General features: G+C 41.6%; 1 protein-coding gene across 3 annotated transcripts in view; it reads left to right on the top strand.

The window, feature by feature from the left end:
• YEATS2 (YEATS domain containing 2) overlaps nucleotides 1–24,130 on the top strand; it is a 70,950-nt gene that overhangs the window by 42,688 nt on the left and 4,132 nt on the right. For all 3 annotated transcript variants that reach the window (XM_045031493.1, XM_045031494.1, XM_045031495.1), the window contains 13 exons: nucleotides 2,119–2,258; nucleotides 3,652–3,810; nucleotides 4,535–4,708; nucleotides 8,743–8,941; nucleotides 10,599–10,733; nucleotides 10,999–11,097; nucleotides 12,074–12,185; nucleotides 13,624–13,697; nucleotides 15,039–15,118; nucleotides 16,152–16,353; nucleotides 20,329–20,555; nucleotides 21,268–21,342; nucleotides 22,145–22,218. In XM_045031493.1, the coding sequence (XP_044887428.1) occupies nucleotides 2,119–2,258; nucleotides 3,652–3,810; nucleotides 4,535–4,708; nucleotides 8,743–8,941; nucleotides 10,599–10,733; nucleotides 10,999–11,097; nucleotides 12,074–12,185; nucleotides 13,624–13,697; nucleotides 15,039–15,118; nucleotides 16,152–16,353; nucleotides 20,329–20,555; nucleotides 21,268–21,342; nucleotides 22,145–22,218 (1,750 nt within the window). The remainder of the gene's footprint in view (nucleotides 1–2,118; nucleotides 2,259–3,651; nucleotides 3,811–4,534; nucleotides 4,709–8,742; nucleotides 8,942–10,598; nucleotides 10,734–10,998; nucleotides 11,098–12,073; nucleotides 12,186–13,623; nucleotides 13,698–15,038; nucleotides 15,119–16,151; nucleotides 16,354–20,328; nucleotides 20,556–21,267; nucleotides 21,343–22,144; nucleotides 22,219–24,130) is intronic.

The following is a 24,130-nucleotide window of genomic DNA, read 5'->3' on the forward strand; positions in this document are numbered from 1 at the left end:
AGTTTCTTTGTTCACCCAAAAAAAAAAGTCAGCATGGTACTGTTCAGTGAGGGGACCCATGAGAGCTCTTTCATATAAGTCATCCCCTGATCCCCAGATTATTTTAAAGCAATAACTGCAAATAGTGATCAAGTAAGAAAATTCCAGCCAGTCAGTATGCTTTTTTAACCCTTCATTGGTAATCTGGGAAAGGGAGTATACAGCACATTCCTGAAACCTGCAGCTGACATTAAATTGAAAGCAGTTGTGAAAACTTGTGACAAATATTAGAAAGGGACTGAGAGAAACTGGAAACATGAGCAGAAAATCACAAAAAGAAGATCCCTCTTGGAAAAGGGCAGGATCTTCTGGCTGAGGGGGAAATAATCTAATACACAAATGTTCAAATAGGGGTTGATCCAAAGTCCAGTGAAGTTGATGGAAAGATTCCCATTCAATTGAGTGGGCTTTGGATCAGAGCCATAGTGAACAAGCTGGGATGCAGTAATGCAAAGAGTATTAGGTTGATGATTAAATAGATATTAGTTTGCAGTGTCTCGTGGCTGCTATAGAAAAGCCCAGTGCTCTGTTAGGCTGCTTATGCAAAGATGTTGCATAATGTATATGACTCTGGAACAGTTTTGCCTAGAATACTCCCCTCAGTTTTGAACACAAAATTAACAGAAAGAGAACAACTAGAGGGAATTGGCAACAGGCAACAGAAATGGCCAAGGAGCTCAAGGGGCCAAATTATACAGAAAGCTCAAAGGGATGACATAGGGGTATCTTAGCTATGCAATGTCTAAGAGAGCCTGTGTCGGGGAGGGGAGATCACCTTGACAAGTTTATGAAGGGTATTGACTAGAGCTGGTCAAAACTTTTTTAATGGAAAATAGGGGTTTTAACTAAATGAATTTTTTTTTGCAGAAAAGTGCCTGTTTTCCTTGATAGTTTTCAAATTTTCATTGGGAAACCAAAAAAAAAAAAATCAAAATTTTCCAAAGGAATGTTTGCCCATTTTCTGATCAGCTTTGCTATTGATACCATGAAGGCAGAGGAGGAGTTTGAGTGCAATACATGAGGCTATAACCAGAAACAGTGGGATGAAGTGTGTGTGTGTGTGTATATATGTGTGTGTGTGTGTATATATATATACACACATATATACACACACACACACACACTTCATCCCACTGTTTCTGGTGTGTATATATATATATATAAAGTAAGATAAATGTCAATGCTAAAATAGACCTTCCTAACTGAGGTGTTTTGGGCCGTGATGTATTGCTGGGAGCCCCATTGCTTGGGACTCTCAGAGCTAGGTTGGGCACAATCCTGCACTGGCAGGGAAATGGACAGTATAACCTCATAGGCCTTAAGTAAAGCAAATGTCTGATTCTTTGGAAAAACAGTAACCATTTTGCTCATTTCGTTGCTAGATAAGAGACTGAAAATAAGACTGAGTTCACGCTGCTCTCAGTGTAGGCTTAGTAAGAGTATCCAAATGCAGCCTTAGATTATCGCTCTTTGCAAAGTAATCATTGGTGAGTGCTCTGTAACGACTCTGAAATTATATTCAAACACTGGTGAAGTGTATCTGTTGTAAAAGCAAAATCAGTAGCATGCAGGGTCATTGGTAGGATTTCACATATTCATAATCTATAAGAGGCTTTTGAAAGAGCTATTAAATTGCTGGTTTGCATCTGCCTCTGACTGTAGAGACAGCAGAGCAATACAAAAAAGACCTCCGTGTGCCCACAAGCAGCCTCGATCCCTTTCAGTTTGTTCCCAGAGCGTGCTGAGGTGGAAGAGCACAATACCACCCCCAGAATCATGCTGTGCCCGCTGCACTGGAAAACTAGTGCATAGCTGCTGCTCACTTACGAAGCAGATGGCAGCCTGCATTGCACAAGGCCTTTAAAGTTATGTGCACACAGATACCTCAGCTGCTGCCTCTGTGTACCTGTTGAAGAGCTACCACAGAACCCACCCATCTAAGGACAGACGTGCATAAAAGAGGAATGGGGTGTCGTTGGAAAGAAGTGAATTTCTGTGTAGTTTCACTGTTGAAATGGTGTGGCTGCTCAGCCTCTGATGCCGAACTCTGCAGAGTCATTGTTTTGATCTTTGTTACAGGTCTCCAGTCAGGCTCTTCTACAAGTGCAGGAGGAGGTGGAGGAGGAGCAGCAGCGGCAGCAGCCACTGCCCAAAGCACAAGTAGTGGCTTATCCCAGCATCTCACCTACACGTCCTACATCCTCAAACAAACACCACAGGTCAGAGTTGTACAGCATTTTAATTGATCCAGGGAAAACCAGACCTTGTGCTAGCTTCTGTGGTTCTGTAATAGATGAGTTTCAAATTAAGGGAGAGCCAGACCCTTCTGGGTTGCACACCCACCTCTCTGCCCTGCTGGCCACTCACTCTCTTCTCATGTCTGCTGCAGCTGACGGTATGTTCTGTGCCACTCCCCCCCTGCGAGTTGTGTGGTGCAACTTGCTGCTCCCTGTGGGCTGCTGCATGATGCAGAGAACACTGTTGTTGTAGCACAAGGGAGTAGTAGGAGGAGAGAGAACATGCATCAGTGAATGACTGCAGGGTGCAAGCATATTCCCCAAAAATGGGAGAGGAGGGGTAGAGGCAACCTCCAAAACAGAGGTGGGGCAGGGAGTGTTGAGGGGGACACACCAGAAGAGCTAGAGGTTAGGGAGGCAGCCCCAAGGGGGAAGAGAGAGCATTAGGGGATAATAAAAGTTGTAGGCAGGGAGAGCACTAGAGGTGGGAAGATGGAGGAGGAAGGTATTGGGGAGAAAAAGCAAGGTTGAGTCATGGGAAGCAAAGCTGGTGGCGGGGGGAGGACAATGGAAAAAAGCTAACAGAGAATGGACAAACAAAACAGGTGAGAGGTGGCAATTATGGAATTGTGGTATGTGGGGAAGGACTATGGGGGCCACAGGCTAGTCTGTTAGAGTGGGGTCTCCAGCTGCTGTTGGGTCTAGAATGGCTTCAACTCTGCTCTAGATGTGGCCTTTGAGGAATTAATTAGGCTTCAGAGCTGAAGGGAAAACTCCCCCCCCCGCCCCCCCCCCCGCTCCTTTTCTCTCTGCCCAGCTGTCTGAACATTCTGACAAATTGTATTTGTCACAGTGAATAAACTGAAGTATGTGAGGCTTATTAAATTACAGTGGACGTGTCTGAGCAGATTGGAACCTGGCTTGTGACCTTTTCTTCTGGGATTCTCACTTCCGATGTGTCACATAATGTCTCTTTACAGTGAGATGAGAGCACTGCCTCTAGTAAGAACATCTACTGTAATTAACTGCAAAATGCGCTTTTTTTTTTTTAAATAATCTTGGTGGTAGGAAGAGCTTTGAGCCCTGTGTACTCTCTCTCTGCTGTGGAGAGCAAAGATTTCCTCTAAGACCCTTTGAGGTCAGGAAACAAGATATATGGGCTTTCATATTTCTGTTAATTCCAAATGACAGTAGCAAATCTGATTAGTGTGTGCAACCTGAAGGACAAGAAATCTTTGTTTTAAAATAAAATCTCAGATCACAGAGAGCAGTTACAAATGTCACTGTCATGTTACTGGTGCAGAATTCAATTTTTTTCAGACCATTTGATTTCCACTCAGAGAACCTAACCGAGGTAACTTTTATTTTTGACCAGGGCACATTTTTAGTTGGTCAGCCATCTCCTCAGCATTCTGGAAAGCAGTTGACACCAGCGTCAGTTGTTCAGGGCAGTGTAGGAGTCGGAGCATCTTCCGCTCAAGGACAGCAGGCATTAAAAGTAATAACTGGACAGAAGACTGCTTTATTTGCCCAGGTAACTTTCAAATACCATGTTGTTCAAACTATATGTATTGTCTTGTGATGGGGGGAAATAATGTAACCACTTTTACAAAAAGTTCAGCCCTCCTTTGGATTTAGTTAGGCAAGCAACAGGTTTTGTATTTATTTCATATTTTCACTGAAACAGATTGGTTATAAAAAAAAAAATCTAACTAGAAGAAAAAACTCCAACCTTAGGCTTAGCCTTTTAAAAAAAACAAACAAACAGAAACCATACTTGTACTGTGTGTGAAATATTAGGCCAGGTTTTCAGACAATGACCCCTGCATATGCATAGTGCAAATAATTGGACACAACATTGCACCTTGTTTTATTTGGATCCACAGGTTGAGTCTAGCAAATGTCCCATGTTCCTGCATTGTTGACCTGCTCAGAAACTTCTTAGTAACTTAAATTGCAGGTGCAAATAAATTCAGGTTCTCCGTGAAAAGTAGGTCCTTTTAAGGTCTCTCACGTCGGGGACCCAAAAATTGAGAGACCCACAATCACTGGGTCACTTCTGAAAAAGTAGACACTAGTGTAGAAAATGAGCAGCTTATAAACAATTGTCTCAAAGTTAAGCTTAGTGATCTTGCTTCAAAAACCTCTTCTTCCCTCAGAAATATTCTGATTTTTTGCTGCTCTGGTACAAAAAACAGATGTTTTTAAAATGACTTCATTGGAATGCTTTCCCTTAAACTGAACTCTTTCTTTCAAAGGCGGCTCCTGGTGGACAAACGTCACTGATGAAAATATCAGATGGTTCATTGAAATCGGTGCCAGCTTCCTCACAGCTCTCCAAACCCGGCACCACCGTGCTGAGAGTTTCGGGAGGGGTGATCACTGCGGCCACGACCCCAGCCATGTCCCTCCCTGCAAATGGAGTTTCACAGGTGAGAAGAAGCATTGCTAGTACATGGTCACAGGAACCTATAAGTCAAAGCAAAACGTCCAGGAGACGCATACATACAAGAAATGTGCACAGGAAAGGGGCGAGCGTGATGCTTGGCGACACTTCTGCTCTAATTATCGTTGTCTGTGTGCTTGCGTGAGTAGAGCATGAATTTGGCATGGAGTATGCTATGCATGTGGACTCCTCCTAGTTCAGTTGCTCATGACCTCTAATGGGAAGAGAAACAAACCTGGTGTTTTGTCAACGCGTGTGCACTGACGTACATGCCTAACCAACTTTGTGTTGGTACAAAGATGAAAAACTTTACATTCAGGTCTCTGCTGATGCAGGTGTCTATAACGATCTGTAATGTTTAGTTCCTAACCAATACACTCTTAAAGAAATGATTTTGCTGTTTTTTCCCATCGGTAACCTTTTTTATTCAACATTATTAGCTCTCTTGTGTTTTCTGACATCTGCTTGTGACCTTGCCCAATTTTATGCTTTACAGGAAACTCAACTAATTTCTATTGGATTTTTTGTCATTTGGGCATATTTTGTCATTTTCTCTGTGGACAGCAAAAGAGGAAGAAAACAGCACAAAGATGGACAGAAGTCATTGTAGCTAATCCAGCTTCTGTTAAAACTTGCACTGCCTCTCCTTTGAGTGTTCCAGTGCTAATCATTATCTCTTCTCTATCATGGGGTTTTCTATAATACCCATCATTGTAGTATCTGAGCACCACACTGGTAAATTAGAGCTGCATAGTGAGGTCCCCAGAAGACTGATATGAAGTGATTTGTTCTCTTCCTTTTGTAGGTTCTAGGGATATATAGGTTAAATGTATCTATTTTTGAAATATAGAATAAATCCAGTCATAATGGAAAGGGTTTGTCAAAAAGAAGGATCTTGCAGCATGCCCTGGAAAAGGTCAGACTTTGGGTTACTCTGCTTTCAAGTACACATACTGACTGTGGGTGAGAGGAGACAGGAAGTTGCAAAGTGCTTAAAGGTCTCTACAACAGGGCAACAAAGAAACAGAAGCTGTTACTTAAGTATTGGTCATTTGACATCCTTGACTCGCTGTGAGCTTTTTGGTTTCTATTCTGTTGTGAACAGATCTCCTTGAGGGTGGAAGCTTGCAAAGTCTATGGTCCTGTGAATCTGGCAGCATTTGAAGTTTGACCCTTCTGTTTGTCCCTAAGTAAAGTGATAACAATGCAGCCTGTCAAGAGAGGCATCCCATAGAGGCACAGTGAGCCTGAAATAAGGCATTTAAATTCCAAAAGTGTTGGCAAAGAGATGACCAAACGTTTTGGGGTTCCCTCTGGACTTTCTCAAGTATCTGTGGTCCACTGCCAGTTATATTCTAATTTATGTAATTTAAATACTGCTGGTAAAAATTTCAAAAACACTTAAGTCTTATTTTAAAAAATGAGTGAGGCATTTAGGAGCCTAGATCTCACTGAAAGTCTTTGGGATTTAAGTTTCTGACTGCCTGAGTCATTTTTGAAAATGAGACTTAGCCGTCTAAATCACTTAGGTGCTTCTGAAAATTGTACTCTACCTCTTTTTTTTATTCTTCTTTCAGTCCTGCTGAAATTATAGTACTTGTGCTAAGAAGGACACTTAAAGCTGTCCTCATAGAATCTCAGGGTTGGAAGGGACCTCAGGAGGTATCTAGTCCAACCCCCTGCTCAAAGCAGGACCAAACCCAACTAAATCATCCCAGCCAGGGCTTTGTCAAGCCTGACCTTAAAAACCTCTAAGGAAGGAGATTCCACTACCTCCCTAGGTAACCCATTCCAGTGCTTCACCACCCTACTAGTGAAAAAGTTTTTCCTAATGTCCAACCTAAACCTCCCCCTCTGCAACTTGAGACCATTACTCCTTGTTCTGTCATCTTCTACCACTGAGAACAGTTTAGATCCATCCTCTTTGGAACCCCCTTTCAGGTAGTTGAAAGCAGCTATCAAATCCCCCCTCATTCTTCTCTTCTGCAGACTAAACAATCCCAGTTCCCTCAGCCTCTCCTCATAAGTCGTGCTCCAGCCCCCTAATCATTTTTGTTGCCCTCCGCTGGACTCTCTCCAATTTATCCACATCCTTCTTGTAGTGTGGGGCCCAAAACTGGACACAGTACTCCAGATGAGGCCTCACCAGTGCTGAGTAGAGGGGAATGATCACATCCCTCGATCTGCTGGAAATGCCCCTACTTATACAACCCAAAATGCCATTAGCCTTCTTGGCAACAAGGGCACACTGTTGACTCATATTCAGCTTTTCGTCCACCGTAACCCCTAGATCCTTTTCTGCAGATATAATATAGTCCTAATATAGTCCTGTCAGGAAAATAAACTTTAACCCCTCTATTGACTCGTCCCTTACACTCCCATTCCCATTGTGTACTACGTGATATAGCTGAGCAGGTGGAACCCCAGTAACATCAAATCTGAAGCAAAAATTGGCAGTGATAACTCTGGCCGGGGAAAGAATAGGGAGATATTTGGCAAGCTTAGTGAAAGAGACATAATCAATTGGCAATCAAGTCACTTAACTTTTTTTTTTTTGAGTAGTAACTCCTCACCTGCCCTTGAGCCAAGTCCCCTGCCATTTTGTAGTTTAGTTTTCTGTGTGTGTGTGTGTGTGTGTGTGTTTTGAATCTCATTTTCCTATTTTTTTAAAAATATTTTTCTCTTCTGTCTTGCTGTGTGAAAGATCCACGCAAGCAAGGCAAACTAACTTCACAAAGGTGTGAAACTGGCCACATGCAAAGTGTTATCAAATGCACAAAGAAAAAGCTATGTTTTTCCTCTAATCTTTCAGTTATAATAATCTTAGGTGTCACTTTCCACCTTTGCTAGACTCACATTCACAACACCACCCACAGTTTGTCTCCAAAAGGAAGAAGAGCCAGAGACTCTATGAAGTCCGCTAAGGACAGTGCTGTTGCCCGTCTATTTTACTCTGAAGCTGCTCAGCTACTGTGGTGAATGGTGGCAGTACAAAACCCTAAGATCACAAAAGGAACAAATCACACTTCTGTCTGAATTTCTTTATCCACTACTAAGTTACCAGTGTCCCTTTTTAAATGAGTCACCTGACTGAACAATGTGCTGTTGCTAAGACGTGGATAAAGCATTAACAAAACCATTATTTGTCATTTGAGCCAGTGGAGGCAGCTATAAGATGTAACTGACAAAATGTTTTCCTTTTCTCTATTGATGGCTCTAGAGCAGTGGTTCTCAACCTTTCCAGATAACTGTAACGCTTTCAGGAGGCTGATTTGTCTTGTGTACTCCAAGTTTCACCTCACTTAAAAACTACTAGCTCGCAGACACAGAAATAAAATAACAAAAGTGTCACAGCCACACTATTACTGAAAAAAATAGCTGACTTTCTCATTTTTACCATATAATTATAAAATACATCATGACCCGCAGCTTGAGAAGCACTGGTATAGAGCAGTATACGGTCATTGTCTGCATGAAATTCTAGTTTGTACTGACTTCGCTAGTGCCTAGTGCAAATACCTAGATGAGTTGATGTACCCCTGGACGACCTCTGTGTACCTCCAGAGGTACGCATATCCCTGGTTGAGAACCACTGCTCTAGAGTTCTGAGTAGCTGTGAAATATTCAAGATTCTTGTAAACTTTTTTGCTGTGCTAACTCATCTCAACAAGGAAGTAAACCTCCTTTGTGAATAGGGTACTTGGTTCCTGAGAACGTTGTTTGTGAAGTCCCAATAGCAGCACAGTAGTTCTTATGTGTATGGTCTGTTTCATTCCTGCTCAGAACTCCAGGGCAGTTGCAGGGAAACTGACCTGAAATGCGTATATTTTGGAAATATTTTTAAGAGCTTTGCTTTGCATGACAGTTAGTTACCTAAAGACAGTAAGATTGTGGCTAGGTATATATGCAGTTGCTTTTATTTCTCTTAAATGCTCCTCTCTAGCAGCATGACAAATTATTTTAAATGCTCAGTAAAATAAAAAGGAATTTGACACTGCAACGTCTCTCTCTTTAATATAGCAAGTGGATGGTGCAGGTTCCAGTTCATCTTCCACTGTGGGTCCTGTGGCAAAGACATCAGGACAGCAACACCAAATTTGTATAAACCAGGGGCAGTCTGGTTCATCAGTAGCTAATAAAACTCCTACTTCTACTGTTGTAAGTGTTGCTTCCTTGATGACTTCACCAACCCCTGTTTCTGGCAAAGCTGCTGTATCAGGTAATAAACTTCCTTTCTGCCTTTTTGTTACTAAAATTTTGACTTGGACTATAACTCCTTCAGATACCTTGTACAGTAAACAGTAGAATTCAGAGCTCTTACCAGAAAATTAACTGTAGATTTAGCAATTTCCTCTGGTTTCTAAAACCTGTCTTAGTAAAACGACTTTTTGATTAACAGAAAGAAGGTTGCAGAAAGAACAATTTTGAAATTTGACTTCTTAGGTCATTTGCATGTTGAGTGTTTCTGGTTAGAGTAATGACTTTAGTTTTCCATTAGTGGTTAGTGAGGAATCTCTGTTTGGATGCCAAGTTTACTTTCATTTTACAAAGATGCATCCCATTTGTCCAAGTACATGGTTGTATCAAAGGGAAAACACTGACGAGATTTGAACACTGATACTGCAGACATAGGACAGTTTGTATCCAAACCATCAGTTCACTACCTACGGCTTATATTTCCTTGTTTTCGTAATTCAGTTAGTCCTAAATGCAAAACATTTCAGGAAACAATTTTTTTCTTATGCATCCCAGCACATTTAAGGTAGTTTCATTTTATTTTTTAAAAAAAATGTAAACTGACAGTTTTGTGCATTCTTAGTTGGGCTGCATTTGGATGGTAATTGGAGTTCAACACAAATCCTAATTAAAAAGAAAACTCTCATCTAGTAAATAAGGAAGGAGTCATTCACCATTTTCTAATGTTAAAAAATGTGTTCTAAGCTAGAGAATTGCTTAAATAAACATGTATAGATATAGTGTATTCTCCTGGTTAGCAGACAGAAATATCGACTTTTTAATGTAAAACCTATACTTAGTTACAAATCAACATGTTTTAATGATTATACCAACCAATGAGAATGGACTTCTCTTTAGGAAAATTCAAATGAAAAACAAGATTAAAATTAATTATTTAAATCAAGGTTTCCTGCTTGCTTACTTAAATCATGATTAAAATGATAATTTAAATCAGTCTCCCTTGTAAATATGCTATATGCTTCTATTAGCTTTGCTTCTCAAGGCAGTTAGTATTTATTGTTAAGAGGCTTGGGGAGACCCAGGTTCAGGTCCATTCACTACAAACTTCCTGTGTGACCCTGGGCAAGTCACATAGTCTCTCTGTGTCTTAGTTCCCCATCTGTATAATGGTGATAATAGCACAGCCCTGCCGCACAGGGATGTTTTGAGGAAGACTCTGATGTGCTCAGATCTAGTGTAATAGGAGCTATATTGGTAGAATCTAGTTTACTTCATTTACAGGTTACATTTATCAGATCCCTAAGGATAAGTTCAGGAAACATGTAAGTCAAGACTTTTTTGTCTTATTCTGACAAGAGTCCTTTGTTTTGAGTATCTGGCCGTGTTCTTTTAAAACTCTTTTTAAAACAGTCTCTGTTTAAGATTACTGTATTCTTTCTAAATCTTACCTCACAAATATCAAAGCCCTGTGCAATATAGTTATATAATGTGTCTGAGTGTGTTGGCAGCCATCCAACTCAACGAAAAACTTGTTTAACAATTCAGTGTGAGCATGGGCTTGCTAAGAGGATAGCAAAGCTTAGCTTATATCACCTTATTTCGTGCAGAAAGGGAGAGAAATAGTAGGGGATAGACTGAACTAAGCATTATCTAATGTGTCTCTTTCCCCCTTCTTTTAGGATTGTTAAAGATCCACTCAAACCAGTCTAGTAGTCCCCAGCAGGCTGTGCTGACAGTACCTAGCCAGATCAAACAGCTCAGCGTAAATACAGCACCTGGGGGTGTTCAGACTATACTGATGCCTGTGAACAAAGGTAAATGCAGCGGCATTAGATGGTGTTTGACATAGCAAAGAGCGCATCCATTCTTGCCATACAACAATACAAGGTTTATAAATACCCAAGAAGAAAGCATGTAGTGGGTTTCAGTTGTTCCCAAGCTTTCATGTTGCACATACAATATAACTTGCTATCCAGGGTTAATAAAACTATTCAGCTAAAAAAAAGGGTGACGCACTAACTGAGAAGAGTATTTAGAAGTATACAACAAATCTTTTTTTTTTTTCCTGTTGTCCTTCAGTGATACAGTCGCTGTCTACCAGCAAAGTGTCTGCTGCGACTGCTGTAACTTCAGCCAGTACGGTTGTACCCATCTCCTCCACAGCATCTGTCACTAAAGGTAAAAAAATGAATTTATCACTTGTCAGTAGCACTCTCAAAGAAACCGATTGTGCATGAATGAACATGGCTGCCATATGGAAGTGTTCTGACCACGTTAATAGATCCCATTGTGTTTGATTCTGTTTTCTACTGTGTCCATCAATTAAGTTGTTACAGGAATAGAATCTAGGGGTTGGAAAAGTGAACAAAGACGCTATGCCCTCAGCATAGTCCATGGGACAGACATGTACAGAAGAGCATAAAAAAACTTAAAGGAGGATACTTTGGAAGGTTCCCATAGTTAGTAAAACTTGCATGGTGCCAACCCACCACTGTGGAAACGTATGCAGTGCTACACTATTCATAGCAGTGTGTGTTAATCAAAGTATGAGCGCTGCCCTACGAATGGTAATTCAGTGGTGGGATCATTGGGCAGTGCTTTGCAGCAGCACTAAATGTCAATGGCTGTGCGATCCCAGGCCTTGCAATTGACAGAAAGCCAAGGGACACTTGCAAGCAGTTCAGTTGAAATTGGATCATCCTCCACAAAACCCACAAGCACCTGATGCTCCAGACATGAATATTTCTTACAAGAAGACAACTAAGTGTTTTTGGGTATGGAATGAAGCTATTTCAGTGGCTCTCCCTCCACTGGATAAATGATGAATTGCCAACAGGGCAGGGTTGGATTGTGCTGAAAGTGTAGAATACACACTCAAGGTGGGGTTGCATTGCCAGATGTGTGGGGAGAGCTCATCCACACACACACAGGTTGACTTTATTCCGTGTTCAGTTCCTGTCTTTGGAATGTGGATGTGGGTATTTCAGGCAGTTTTAATCATTCTTTCCCCCCTCCCTCCTGCTCCCAAATAGAGCCGGTCTGATCAAATGCATAACACTAGTTTTTTACTGCACTCTGCTGAGTTTTATCAGTTTGCCCAGCTGACTATCAACAACTCTGTCATTTTAAAAATTTGTTCTGTGTTTCTCTGAAGTTAAGATGGAGCCTGATTCAGCGGGACAGAACTGCAACTCTCTGGTCTCCCAAGATGGTCAAGCAGCAGTAAAAACAGAAGAGAGCTCAGAACTTGGAAATTACGTTATCAAGTAATTGTTCTTTCTTGTCTAAAGAACTATATAGTTTAGCTTTTGGGCAGGTCGTAGGACAGTACACAACAATATCGGAACACTGGCTGAGGAATCGAGTGATTAAAATCTGACAGACACTGATACATTCTGTAGCATACTATAATCTAGGTAGTCTGTTGGTTGACATTCATTTTCAGACCTCAGTTACATCCATATCTCCAGGATGTAGTATTAAAATACTGATTTTGTGAATGGGCTTGTACTCGGAACAGCTAAAAATGAAGTTGTTTAATGGTGCTTAATCATTTTGGGGATTTGCTAAACATTTGAATCTTATATCATCTATTCACTAATAATTCCCACTGCAGTTGCATGTTCTGATCAATGCCGGGCTATGGTCCTTGGAATACAGCTGAAAATAATTGGGGAAGGGATTTGATCCTCCCTCAACTTCTTTTTCTTTTGTAAACTCTGTGCATGTGTGTTACCTCTCTGTATGTTTGTCTGGTTGTGAATGTTATTACTCACATATCGCTGTAATTGTCAAGAGATCTTTCCACATTCTAACTTGGGAGTGGGCCTGAGGATGTGGTATCTGATTCCTTGTGTCTTAACAGCATTTACACTTCTGACGTGGAAGAATCTGAACACTTCTTTGTGATGCCATCACGAGTGCTTTTTGGAAGTTCTTCACCCAGAGCTTTACCAGCAAAATAACTTTCCATAGAAATCCCTGAATGTAGGAGATATCTCCTCTGCTCACAATCCTGTCAATAACTTAAATTTTCCTGTTACCATTTTTTTAAAATGTCATAGTACACTCTTACTCTGGTGGAGACTTCCATAGGGATGCCTATATATAAATCAATCAGAAGCCAATATGCTCTTTGAATTTCACCAGTTGGTCTTAAATAACTTCAAGGAAATACTAGGGAAAGGTTTTTGGGGTTTTTTTTGTTTTTAATTTTACTGGTTAAGTTTGTACCTCACATCCTGGTGTTGATCATCATGTGCCTGATGTCCCTTGTCTTTCCTTGTAATAAAGCAGTGTAGAAGAGGGATATGAGGACCAGCGGCATCGAGGAGTTTTATAAAGTATAAATCTTGCAATACTGTTAGCACATTCCTGCTGTGAGAACTTACAGAAATAGCATCTTGCTATCATACGTATTTGAAGCAATGGTGTCATACAGCTCCTGTACTGTTAGTAGACATTGCTTAGGCATTACTGCAAGGCCAGTTCCTGAGATTCCATCCCGGCAGGATGCAAACCAAAAAGACACAGTGACCTGTCTGAGTCCTGATCCTGGTGGGTGGAACTTTATGCCCACACTGAGACCCCATTTGTTGATTTCAGTGGGTCTTTTTTTTAAATTGATAAGGATGTTAGAATCCTGTAGATCTGATTTATCTCTTCTAAAAAGTAATTACTCTTCACTGTGATCTTTCTTTGCAGCATAGAACATTTGGAGAATGTCCAGCAACTTTTAACAGCGATAGTGAAGAAAGTTCCATTAATTGCTGAGAAAAGTAAGATCTGTATGAAAACAATCAGTTTGTTATTCTGATAGCACCAAAGATATGCATGGCACTCTGCAGCTGGGAAAATTACACAAAACAGAATGAAGTGAAACCCATGCCCCAGAAAGCTTCCTTTCGAGTTTTGTTGGTAGCAAAATACTTAGGAATCTAAATCAGCCAAATCCTGCCAACAAAATGCTGTTGGCAGTTACTGAGGGCTAGTCTAAACTACAGCTGTAAGTCGACCTAAGTTATGCTACTCCAGTTTCGTAAATTACGTGACTGAAGTAAACGTAACTTAGGTCAACTTACTGCGGTGTCAACACCGTGTTGTGTTGATGGGAGATGCGCTCTCGCTGACTTCCCTTACGCTTCTCGGGGAGTTGGAGTACAGGAGTCAACAGGAGAGCGCTCTGTCTTCAACTTAGTGGGTCTTCACCTGCCCCACTAAATCAACACCACTGCATCGATCGCAGCACTGCCGATCAAGCCGTAAGTATAGACAAGCCCTAACGTTCATTGTCTTGCGTGTATGAGAGAGAGAGGGTAGTTCACACTAGAATATTGGTACTTATCTAACCAATGATGGCAGCTTTTAGGCAACCATCAGTCCGTTTTCATCTGTCATTGATCAGGAAAAGATCCTTTTTAATTGCACACCCACACACCACCTATATATGTGGTTGGGAAACAAAATGCTACTGATGTTTCTCTAGTAACGAATATACTTCAGTGAGGAGAAGCTGCTGGAGACTGGTTTGGACAGACTGAATAAAATCAGTAACATGAGCAAAATGGAGGTAGTGGGTTGTGCTTTCAGTGCTTCTTATTTTAGGAGTCCTATATAACACTCACAGATCTGCTGATTGGGAGTTAATACCCTCCTAAATTTGCCAGTGAAAACTTCTTGAGATGTCCTTTGCTTTGTTTCTTTTTCTATTTAATGTTTATATTTCTAATTGTTAGCCACATAAGTGTTTTCAGAAGGAAATTACTGGTACTTTTGACAATAGCAAAGCACTACTGAACTTCTTCTGTCATGTTTTGTCTTTTGGGAATTTAAAACATGGTTGTTAGGCTGACACATGTGATACCTTGACAAAGAGAGAGAGTGATTGTACAAATAAGATCGTATGTGCTGTGCACAGGAAATGCACCCACTCTTTGTAAGAGAATAGAATTCTTTGTGCTGTGGGGACTGCACACAGAGAGACCATTTTTCCCATTCTCCCCACCAAGCACAATGTATCCAACAAAAACCTATTTGAAGTTTTCAGAAATTGCCAGCAGCAAAGATTTTATAGTTATTAAAATTTAACTCCAGTTTTTTTTTGGCTGTGTGCTCTTTAGGTGAAGATGTCAGTTCTTTCCGTGCCAGTTCAGTGGAACAGTACTACAGCTGGAATATTGGAAAACGAAGAGCAGCTGAGGTAATCCGCTCTTTACATGTTTGATGAGCACTGTGATTAAAACTGGGGAAACTTCTGCATGGTGAAACCTGGAGCCACTCCAAAGTTCTCAGCTATGACAAAAAGCACTCTGATATATTGGAAATGGAGGCATGTTTCACAGTAATATGCACTGGCTTCTTTCCATGTAGTACCCCAATTTACTGTTGCAGAATAAATTAAATTTAAATAACCTTAACGTTCCATTTTCAGTTGCTTCAACTTAAAATCTTTTTGGAATATTTTTAAATTGCTGGGCTGTACAGTGTTTGCATAGCCTCCTTCTTACACATTGTTTCCATATCATTGTGTGGCATAATATTGTCTCTAATTTCCCCCAATATATTTTCACTATATTCCCTATCCCCGCATTTGCCTTTCTATTATAATTGCTCTGTGTCGTGTTCACTCTTTTTGTGGAAGGACTGAGTGAGATCTGGCCTCAGGCAGAGCCATTATTGAACTAGATTCTTATTTCATTGTGGAGAAATATTTTTTTATAATTGTTTTGGAGCTATTTTTATGGTGTTGCAGTTGCATTTTCCTATTGTTTACATAATTTTTCTCCCTTGTTGCTATGTGAAGGACCTGCATAGGAAACGCTGAGGCTGACTAGATGCAGTTCGGTTCTGGTGCACAAAATTAAACAAGCTGCAAAACAGTAGAGATACATATTTCCCTCTAATAGCTTTCAGTTACTGTAATCATAGGTATTGCTTATAACAATAGAAGGCTGAAGTTCTGTGAAGTAGGGATCTTTCAGTTTGACACAGATGGTGGAAACAGAAGCAGAGTTTAAATTACCTGTCCAAGGCTGCAGAATGACTCAGAATCAGGCCCACCAATCCATGCTCATTCTTCCAGGTCATGCTGCTTTCTGAGGAAGTACCTGGTGTAGTCGCAGTCTCCATGTTCTTAGGACCCTGAATTACTGCACTTGGCCGTGTTCTGGTCTCCCAGAACTCAAACATAAAACACCTCAGCTAAACAAAGCTCTCACTTTGATTTCCCACAGTGGCAACGAGCAATGACTGTGAGAAAAATCCTACAAGAAATCATAGAGAAGCATCCCAGATTTCACAGCATCAGCCCCCTGAAAACCAAGCATGTGGTGCATTGGTGTCGATGCCACGGCTACACTCCGCCCGACCCTGAAGCCCTAAGGAATGAGGAAGATTCAATAGAAGATGTCCTGACTCAAATAGACAGCGAGCCAGGTGAGCATTTAAGGGAGGCCAGCTCCAGTGCCCCTTACCCCTAAAAGATGTTGCCTGTTAAACAACCCCCTCTCTCTCCCACTTTATTCTCCAGTACATTCTTGAAGCTATTTTCACTCTGTTGGAATTGCAGAAATTAGAGATCAGAAAGGCCTAATAGTACATCTGCCCCTTCCTCCTACCAACCAAATTGTTCCTTGCTGTTTGTTTTCAATGCTTTGTGCAGCCTAGTTGTTGACATTACAATAGCATGGAGAGGCCCCAACCAATGTCAGGATTCCATTGAACTAGACCCTGTACTAGCACAGGGTGAAAGACAGTCCCTACCCCCAAGGAGTTTACAGTCTAAGACAAAGTGGGGGAATGCTGGGGCTTCCATCGCTGCATTGTGGATAGTATTCCACAGCTGAACACATTTCACTGTCAGGAATCTTCTCCTTACAACTGAGCAAAATTTCCTTTTTCTGAATTTCATACCACTCTTTTCCGTGCTGCTCCTTTGTAACATTTTCAAATAATCCCTCCCCTAAAGCTGATTCCTCCCCATTCTGATCTTACGATTTTATTGATCTGTGAAAAGACTGATCCTGGGTTGCGCCCCTGAAAGTGCATTGTGCTGGATCGGGTATGCCTGGCTAAGTGCAGCTGAGACTCCTGACCTCATTCATGATCAGGCATGTTACAGAAGTGATGTGCTTGTGGAATAAAGGGAGTAGAGACTGAAGGGTCTTCAGATTGATCTTTGCTTTCCGATCACTTCCTGTTGGCCAGCATGATTCTGGGACAGTAGTCTGAGGACATTAGACCTTACTGGTTCTGCCTTCCAGAATGGAGCATGCTTTTCCAACATGGAGTGAATGAGACACAGTTACAGTGGGCCAGGGAAGAAGAAGCTGTCCAAAAATCAGTGAAACAATAGTCCGTTATTTGACATTAAGAGCAAGGACGCAACCAATGGTGGCAAGACAAATAGTGAAATTGAGTGTTAATAAATCTTTATACTCTTCTCTCTCAGCAGACTGCAAGCACCACATATCAGAGCCAGCTCTTTTGGTTTAAAGAAACTCCATGGAGGGTTTTAATTTGCCTAATTAGACTCTGTGTCTTTGAAAGGAGATTTGTTCAGAGCATGGGAGGCTGTTCTGCTGCTGGAAAATAAACCCAGGGTGAGAGTATGAAACTGGCCTAACTCAGGAGAGGCCTCGGGGAGAGGAATTGCTTACACCTACACAGAAATCAGTCTTCCACCTCTCTGCCACCAGGCTGTCCACAGTACCCTGTGTATCAGCTGTGCTTGTCTGGCAGGTCCAGCTGGGATCAGACACCATGGTTCTTCCCTTTGGGAGTCTGTGACTAGTGGTATACAGTGACCAGGACAGCCTTCTCAAAACCAGCGTATTGTTTATTTTAACAGTAGGACACAGCATTAGAGAGAGAGTGTTCAGAGTCCACATGTGTCTATCTTACCTCACAGCTTACCATCCCCTGATGGTAGCTTGGGCAGGCCTAACTTCTTCAGACACCCCCACAGAGCCTGTGTGTCAGTCTGATCCCCCGAAACAACTCCCCAGCAGCTACCTCTTCTCTTGAGAGCGAGTCCCTTTTAATCCAGCCACAGTTCCTTTGCACTTGTCAGCTCCCAGGCTTTGGTCGTACTTATCAAAACCAGTTTGGTAGGATCAGCAGGAGGTCGAGACACTCCTCAGAATAGGGGTAGTCAATTGGCGAACCGCGGGCCAAATCTGGACCGACAGATGCTTTTGAATGGACCGCAAAATCTTTTTATTTCCTTGCTCTTACTTTTATTATTATTGTGGTGTGAAAAATATTTCTGTAGAGTCTGGACCTTGACAATATCTTGACTAAGAAATTTGGATTTTGACAAAAAATATTTGACTATGCCTGCCTCGGAGACTGGCTCTGCCATTGTTCCTGTGACTGTCCTCAAGCCTTTGCGGCGTGGGGGGTGTATCTTGAGCAGTTCTTCTTCCCATCCTGCTTGTTTTTCCTTACTGCCTGCTGTTCAGCTAAATCAACATACTCGTACAGTAAACATCCCAATAACCAGGTCAGCATACAGTATTCGTAATTTACCGTCCCACAATTAAACTACCACTGCCCATCTTAGTCACGTAAATGCTTGCACTGTGACTCCTGTCTTCACTCATCAGTAAGGCTGCATGTCTGTCACAGAGGTCACAGATTCCGTGACTTTCCGTGACTTCTGCATCGGCCGCTGCAGCTGGCTCCAGAGCTGCCTGAGCAGATCAGGCAGCCCTGGGGCCAGCCGCTGCTGGGGCAGTTTGGGTATAGGAGAGGGCTCAGGGCTGGGGTAGGGGGTTGGGGTACAGGGTGGCATCTACGTTGGGGAGGAAGGGGCTCCCTGGAAATGGTCAGCATGTCCCTGCAGCTCCTAGGAGGAGGGGCCAGGGGGCTCTGCACACTGTCCCACCCAAAGGCACCACCCCCGCAGTTCCCATTGGCCAGGAACTGAAGCCAATGTGAGCTGCAGAGCCAGAGCTCGTGACAGGGGCAGTGCACGGAGCCCCCCAGCCTTCCATCTCCCTAGGAGCTGCTGGACACGCGGAGCTGGGTAGGGAGACTGCCAGCCTTGCCAACCCTCCCCCCCAGCACCAGTCCTGGGCCACCAACTCCAGCACCCGCGCTGTCCCTGCAGAGTACCCGCGGCCCCCCGGCCCAAGGTTTAGTTAGAGTATATCGTACAAGTCATGGATAGGTCATGGCTGTGAATTTTTGTTTACTGCTTGTGACCTGTCCATGACTTTTACTGAAAATACCTGTGACTAAAATGTAGCCTTATTCATCAGTAACGTTCATGGAGCTAATAAAAGAGCAAGGTTGTACTGTTCTGTTCCTCACTCTGAAGCAGGTCACAGTTGAGCCAGCTTTGGCAGCTACAACTTGATGTTTTGTAAAATTTGTGCTCATGGAGAGAGACGTGTTGTGCTTGAGCTGGAAAATAGGGTTTTTCTTACCACAATCCTATGATGGGGCTTTTTTGTGTCAGTTCCACATGTAGTTATGAATTGAGTTCAGTTTGGACATCTAATTGCTTTCAGAAAATGCGTATATTCCCCAGTTAACAAAATGACACGTTTGTGATACTTCTGAGGGTTTATTGGAAGTGTCAGGCTTTTAAGAGGTAGCAGGGCAGTGGGATTAAAGAATGGAATGAAGATATGGATTTTACCAAAGAGAGAGAGGCAGCTGTGAAACCGTGCATGACTTCCAATCTCTCCAGACAAAAATCAAAGCAGTAGTGAGCTGTGAGCAATGTTGAGTAGGGCTGGAAAGCATCTGATGAGTAGAAAAGGAAAGGTCAAAAATTTATGCAACCTTTTCAGTTACTAATGACTGGCTCTGAGGGGGAATAATACATGTAGGAAGGGGACTGGATAGTTCAGAGGAATGGTAATGAGAGGGTGCAAAAATGACTGTCCTCTTCGGCAGGGCTGTGGCTAGATTCTCATGCAGAGAAAATAGAGCTATGCGCATTTACACCAATTGAGAATCTGCCCCTCTGTTTACCTTTATTTAATTAGATCATTACATTCAGCAACATGATTAGTATTCAGAGCTGTGTGGCATTTCCATTTCTCAAAGTGGTGAGGGGAGTATCCGCTAGTTTACCAGACTTTTCTACAAAAGAACTGCTGGAAGACTTCTAGTAAATCCACATTAGTCTGGTAATATTTAAAGTGCAGCCTCTTTAAGTGGCATGATTAGCAGGAACTGGTGAGTGAAAACTCTTTATATTGTAAACTTGCACTTGATGTCATTAAAGAGAAAAATCTTGGGTAATATTTGTTCTTTCTTCAGCCTTGTGTTCTTAAGCGTTGAGTACCAACGTGTACCCTTTAATTACCTGAATTTCTCACTAGACCTTGGGCATGTATCCATTTTTAAGTGCTCTTCTCATCGTGTCTTAAGTAAGACTGAATGCTTCTCTTTTAGAATGCCCATCTTCTTACACCAGTGGTGAAGAACTCTGCCGAAAACTGGAGGAGCTGCAGCGGTTTCTGAAACAAGAACCAGAGAATGATGAGGAAGTGGATATCCTCAGCTTTACTGAGCAACTGAAAATAAACATTAAAAAGGAACAGGAAGAGAAACAAGAGGAGATGAAATTCTACTTGGCCTCCCTGCCTGCATCAGAATTTGTGAGGGACATGGCACAGAAGGTAGTGAAACATGATTCACAAAGCTAATGAACTGCTACTGAGCTAGTAATTACCTTATATTTATAATAGTGTATTTTGTCCAGATGGATCCTGTGGGGCTTAGTTGATGAAGAGCAAGCAATGTATTTCTTCATAGTAGCAGATTGGGGAGAAAGGGGAGATCCTCTGTGTAGCAGCGGGGGAGAAGAGAGAGCTTTTCTCCTTCCAGTCCCATCTGCCAGAGGGGGAAGAGGGTAAAACTTTTCCTTCTTGCCAGTATCTGAGCAGAACTCCATATGTGTACCACAAAAGGCGGGATGTTAGGGGCTGAAACAAAACTATTTAATACAGATTCAGTCTTCACAACCGAGGGGGCAGAACATGAAACTAGTCAAGTAAACATAGGTACAAATTTAACAAATGGCAGGGGGGCTTTTTCTCCCCAGAGTGCCCCCAAATCAAAATTGATTTAACTTTTTCTGTGTTTTAGATATGTCCCCACAGCCATTTGTATGATCAGGTTTCACTTGCACTGGATATTCTTTCAAATCTAAGTCCTGAAATTATATTGTATTAAAACTTTACAGTGCTTGTTTTTTCATTGTAACTGGTTATTCCTGAAGCATTGTTCACTGCCATGTCATCCATAACAAAGCATTATCTGTTGGTTATTTTATTTGATGTAGTAATCTGTCAGATTAAAAATTCATTCTCTCTCTCTCCTATTTTATAGATAGGGATTTCTTTTCAGCCTGTTGAGCTGCACAAGAACATTTATGCATCAGTAATAGAAGATATGGTTTTAAAGGTAAGCTATTATCCGACAGCGATTACATTTCTGTAATTGTATTAGACCCAGTAATACAGAATAATGATCAGTTCAGAAGACTTGCACAGAATCAGGTGTTGCATGTGTTTAAAACCTCCTAACTATGGTCTGGTGGGCTGGAAACAGTACTATAATCTAGAAACACCTAAACTCTAATCCTCTATTCTGACACTGAATCACTCTGTAACATTGAACATGTCACTTTGAGTTTCCCAATCTGGAAGAAGAAGAAAAAGAGAGAGGGAGAGATACCTACCTGCCTGCCCTATAGAGATGTTGAGGATTAATTAGTGTGTGAAAAGAGCTAAATATTTTTTTCCCCAAGTATTGTTGTCCCCTTTTTGGCTGCGGTGTTAGGCCATCTGAATGTTAGGCTGCTGGATACCTGAAATGAGTGGTAGCTCTTCATACAAGAGTGTGATACCAGTATCTGTCATTTGCAACTTCGGATAAAGCAAAGAATATACTATTGATCACCAATGCCCTTTAACAACTTGAAACTGGGGAGTCCTAGTGGTATTATATTTAGGACTCATACAAATCACTTGTAGCAGGGCTTTGCTGGTCTTAGGACAACAGAATCTTTTTCAGGTTGTTGGTAACGTTTATAGTCTATTGGCTGATCAGTTTTATAAAAGCTAACTGATTCTGGAGTTTAAAAAAAATAAAAAACAAACTTTTGACTGAGCTGCTGCTTATTAATGAAATTGAAGTCAGATAAAAATAAAATCCATTGCTTAGGGGATGACATGTGAAAAGACTAACACTGCCTTTGTCTTAGGCCACTGAACAACTTGTGAATGATGTCCTAAGACAAGCACTGGCTGTTGGGTACCAGACCGCTCCTCACAACAGGTACAGTGACCGACCTCCCTTTATCATTTATGTTTTTTACACAAATGTTTTACCTGCTTTAAGAACTTGTTAAAACGTCACAAGGTTCAAACTGTGTGAGCAATGAACCCTCGGTGTCTAGAATCACAGAAGTGTAGGACTGGAAGGGATCTTGAGAAGTCAAGTCCAGCCCCCTGTGCTGAGGCAGGACCAGGTGAGCCTAGACCACCATCCCTGACAGGTGTTTGTCCAACCTGTTCTGAATGATTTCCAATTATGGGGATTCCACAACCTCCCTTGGAAGCCTATTCCAGAGCTTAACTACCCTTACGGTTAGGAAGTTGTTCCTAATAACTAACTTAAATTTCCTTGCTGCAGATTAAGCCCATTACTTCTTGTCCTACCTTCAGTGGACATGAAGAACATTTGATCACTATCCTCTGTATAACAGCCCTTAACATATTTTAAGGCTACCAGGTCCCTCCTCAGTCTTCTTTGTGCAAGACTAAACATGACCAGTTTTTTTTTGTTTTTGTTTTTAATTTTCTCAGAGGTCAGATTTTCTAAACCTTTTATCATTTTTGTTGCTCTCCTCTAGACTCTTTCCAATTAGTCCGCATCTTTCCTGAAGTGTGGTACCCAGAATTGGACATATTCCAGCTGAGGCCTCTCCAGTGCTAAATAGAGCAGGACAGTTGCCTCCCATGTCTTGTATATTACACTCCTGTTAACATACCCCAGAATGATATTCGCTTTTTTTTGCAACTGCATCGCACTGTTGACTCGTATTCAATTTGTGATCTACTATAACTTCGAGATCCTTTTCAGCAGTGCTGGTGTCTCACCAGTTATTCCCCATTTCATAGTTGTGCATTTGGTATTTTCCATCCTAGGTGTAGTACTTTGTACTTGCCTTTATTGAATTTCATCTAGTTGATTTCAGACCAATTCTCCAATTTGTCCAGGTGGTTTTGAATTCTAATCCCATCCTCCAAAGTTCTTGCAACCCCTCCCAGCTTATATAAGCGTATTCTCCACTTCATTATCCAATCATTAATGAAAATATTAAATAGTGCCAGACCCATACAGATCCCTGAGGGACCTCACTAGATACGCCATCCCAATTTGACAGTGAACCATTGATAACTAGTCGTTGAGTACAGTCTTCCAACCAGTCGTGCACCCGCTTTACAGTCATTTCATCTTGACCACGTTTCCCCAGTTTGCTTATGAGAATGTCCTGTCAGACTGTGACAAAGGCCATACTAAAATCAAGATACATTACATCTACCACTTCCCCTATTCACTAGGCCAGTAATCATGTCAAAGAAGGAAATTAGGTTGGTTTGGTATGACTTGCTCTGACAAATCCATGCTGCCTATTCCTTAAAACTCTGTTATAGTATTTTCCCACGTATTGAAGGTAGGCTGACTGGTCTAAAATACCCCAGATCATCTTAGTACCTATATTTAAAAAAGGGTGCGATATTTGCCCTTCTCCAGTCCTTTGGGACCTCACCCATCCTCCGTGAGTTCTCAGAGATCATTGCTAACTCTTCCGAGATTGCTTCAGCGCGTTCCTTAAGTACCCTGGATGAATTTCTTCAGGCTCTGCCGACTTGACTACATCTAACTTATCTAAATATTCTTTAACCTTTATTCTTTCCCTATTTTGACTTGTGTTCCTTCTCCTGTGTTGTTAATATTAATTGTGTTGAGTAACAAGTCACCATTAACCTTTTTAGGCATTAAATACCTCCTCCTTCTTGATGTCATCAATTATTAGCTCTCCTTCCCTGCTACGTAGAGGACCTACGCTTTCCTTTGTCTTATAGCATGCACACTTTTGGTCTTTGCAGGATGTCTATTACCTTTGTTAATAAAATAAAATTATAAATAGTTTATTACTAGAAGAATTACTGAACAAAAATCT

Source organism: Mauremys mutica, chromosome 9 (genome assembly GCF_020497125.1).
Source record: "Mauremys mutica isolate MM-2020 ecotype Southern chromosome 9, ASM2049712v1, whole genome shotgun sequence".
In the NCBI taxonomy this organism is placed as follows: Eukaryota; Metazoa; Chordata; order Testudines; family Geoemydidae; genus Mauremys; species Mauremys mutica.